The following is a 3,419-nucleotide window of genomic DNA, read 5'->3' on the forward strand; positions in this document are numbered from 1 at the left end:
GAGAAAGGTTGTTGGCGTCGAGGTCCGGGATTAACGCAAATATCGCCACTGAGTATGAGACATATCAGTATGTGCGGGCTGCGGGTGAGGTGAAACCCAAGGATAGAAGATTGGTTTGGCGGGAAATTTGAATCGTGTTGATTACAACCATGAGTCCAAAACCAAATATTAGATAATCTCTCTTGGATTTCAGCTAGTCCAGGACTAATACGGATATTTGTTGAGGCATTGTTGACGTTTTGCCGAGGCAGCGAAGGGATGTAAAGGAGTGCAAGCCAAAATTGTACGGAACGGTCTGACAGCCGCCATGTTATCTAGTATAGATAAATAGTATGTAAATGTTCCACGAGGGCCTAGAAATATCTTGTAGATAGTATGTAAATATTCCACGAGGGCCTAGAAATATCTTGCAAATAGTGTGCAAATCTTCCACGATGGCCTGGGAATATCTAGCAAATAGTGTGTAAATCTTCCACGATGGCCTGGGAATATCTTGCAAATAGTGTGTAAATCTTCCACGATGGCCTGGGAATATCTTGCAAATAGTGTGCAAATCTTCCACGATCGCCTGGGAATATCTAGTAAATGGTATGTAAATATTGAACGAGGGCCTGGAAATATCTAGTAGATAGTATGTAAATCTTCCAAGAGGGGCTGGAAATATCTTGTAGATTGATGTAAAATATAGCTCCATTAAATGATTCAAAATATATTTTTTTTCATAATTTCAACAATTTAAAAATATATCTAAAAATATTTAATTTTGAAAAATTGTCATATAATTAAAAAATATATATTAATTTCATAAATTCAAGTTACAATAACCTTGAAGTACTGTTGACATATAGCAATATATTATATGCTTAGTAGATCGCACTATTTTCATAATTTCATATGCAATGTAAAATATAGCTCCATTAAATAATTCAAAATATAATTTTTTTTCATAATTTCGACAGTTTTAAAATATATCTAAAAAAATATTTAAATTTGAAAAATTGTTCATATAATGTTTCGCCAAAAAACTTTCCCATCTTTCCTACAACTCCTGTGCAGCAACACGAGGAAAATTATAGTACATCAAGCACATCTAGTCGTCCTTAGTTGTTCTTCTTAGAATTGAAAATGCAATGGGCCTTTCTTGATCCACTTTTACAACCTGCATGAATAAGTAATCAGAAAAAATTGATGGTTAGTTTTAAACCATCAAGTTTGGCACATGAGTGCACGAATCATAATAGTTATTTTCAATCTTTACCGAATCAAAACAAAAAGACAAAATTTATTTTCTTATTTCACAGAGCGTAGCTCCAAGGTTACCTGGCCTATGGTCTTTAAATAGTTGTGATCATAGACCAGAAGAATGAATACAGTGCACCAAAAACTGGTATTTGACTCCGAAGAAGTCTTATTAAAGAAGAAAAGAGTGAAATATGTATTGATTCTTCTGGTCTTCAATCTTTACCAAATATACTTATTACTACACACTTTTATTACCTTAGCCACCTCCAACTTTTCATTTTCTGGTCCTTCACTTGTTTTTGCATGCTTTTACAATGGAAAGAAAATGGGCTGATAAGTTCCAAATACCATCTACAATTGTTACCCTTTGCAATCAAGACTTAAAGGATGTCCATCAGCCTCTCCTTTGCATATTATTGTGTTAAAAAATACATGGTCTATTTGCAAGTTAACCTCACAATAACTATGTACAATTTAAGTATGATACATTATCAACAATGTTTAATCGAAAGGACCTATGTAGTTACATGCTTGAGTTTGCAGATGGAAATGGATGCTTTGAGTGACTTGTTATTGAGTGGGCCAATAAGCACCCCCCAAAAGTGTAACAAATTACTGAACACAATTTGAATTATACAATAGAAAAGAAGAATGGTATTGGATCTATACCTTTCTCGCTTTCACACCTTCACCTTCCTTGTTGCTCTTCTGAAAAAATCAGTTAAGAAAATCTGAGGTCCAATTACCAGGTGTTTGTGATATCTCCTGCCAATGTCAGGCTAATACGAAGCAAATTCTATTGGCTTTCTGATCCAGGTTAATGTGAAATTAGTGAGGTAAAGAAGAGTTTGTGTGCCATACATTAGATTTCAGTTGGAAATAGGTGCTACCATATATATTTACACATTAGTAAGAAAAGAGTAGGGTGCAAATATTGAAAGATTACTTACATTAGAGTGACGTTTCAATGGTGCCCTTGATGTGTCCTTTTAAAGATAAAATATTATAGAGTTAATAAGAATTTCTAAACTCACACATTGTATTTTGTATTCCGAAACAGTGTAACAAACTACTTACATGATTGCTGAGAGTGCTTTCAGTTGATATATATATCCCTTAAGTGACTTTAAGGAAACAGCTTATCAACAACTTACGTCATTGACAGAAGATCCCTCTTCATCTGAATCAGCCTTTTCCTAGAAGAGTAAAATACCTCTTTTAAATGTAACTGTACAATTTAGAATATGTCTTTTAGTTAAGAATGGCTTGATAATCATATATTGATATTGATATCATCTTTCTAGAAAATAAGATAACAATGCAACATTTTTTTTTTCAATAGAAAAGGTTTGGTTAGAGTTTACCTTTCTAAGGGTTGTGGAAACGTTGCTGGAATATCTTTATATTCAAAGGTAGTAATTTTATAAAGAAATATTGTTAGAAGGAAAGTATATTTTGATAGTGTGCAAATCTGACTTATATGACGCTGTTGTTTTGTTGTTGTTTCGAATGTTTAGAACCCCAAACAATTTACAAAAGTACAACTTACCCAGCATTGTTTGATTGATTAAATTTCCTCTTGATTCAAAGGGGTTTCAATTCATATGCCCAGGGTTTCATAGCCTAAAAACCCATGTGTCACGCAAGTCAGATTGGAGGGCTTAGGCTTGTAGCAGCCAACATCAGTTGTTAAGTAAATGCAAACATTATTCTTCAAAAATATATAACTTACATTAGTAGCTTTACTTGAATTGTACTTCTTCTAAAAAAAAAGAAAACAATTAAAAAAAATACTTCAACACTCCTCACATATATCCTCAATGTGTGATAAATCCTTAATTTCTACCCAACAAACCCAAAATATATGCAATTTAAACAAACAGCAAATGCTGTATACATCATCTACAGTATATACCCCTTTTTAACTAAGGTTGCACACTGTTTTATCTTATACACATTATCACAGTGTAAACATGAAATTGGCATGTAAGGACACAAATTAAAACCATGTTCTTCTTTTCACAAACCTCATATGAAGAGGGCTTCCTCATATGAGCGAGCTTGACAGCAATGCGCCCATACAAGGCGGATATTTGTGGATTTGTGATAATACTCTCGGCTAAACCACGGTTTTGGAGGGCCTGAGTATTATCAGTGCCATGGTTTTTTCTCATGGC

General features: G+C 33.7%; 1 protein-coding gene and 1 long non-coding RNA gene across 2 annotated transcripts; both read right to left on the minus strand.

The window, feature by feature from the left end:
• Positions 1-1,496: 1,496 nt before the first annotated feature.
• On the minus strand, positions 1,497-2,020 carry LOC125559878. The gene is made up of 2 exons (XR_007306579.1): positions 1,912-2,020; positions 1,497-1,548 (listed from the first exon to the last, which is right to left on the minus strand). It is a non-coding gene; the product is annotated as an uncharacterized LOC125559878 (long non-coding RNA).
• LOC125559877 lies at positions 2,019-3,419 on the minus strand. Its single transcript, XM_048722036.1, has 4 exons — positions 3,270-3,419; positions 2,975-3,004; positions 2,397-2,438; positions 2,019-2,228 (listed from the first exon to the last, which is right to left on the minus strand). Exons 1-4 carry the CDS (start codon positions 3,414-3,416, stop codon positions 2,142-2,144), a joined length of 306 nt encoding a protein of 101 aa, XP_048577993.1. The 5' UTR covers positions 3,417-3,419; the 3' UTR covers positions 2,019-2,141.

This window comes from Nematostella vectensis, chromosome 14 (genome assembly GCF_932526225.1).
Source record: "Nematostella vectensis chromosome 14, jaNemVect1.1, whole genome shotgun sequence".
Taxonomy (NCBI): Eukaryota; Metazoa; Cnidaria; class Anthozoa; order Actiniaria; family Edwardsiidae; genus Nematostella; species Nematostella vectensis.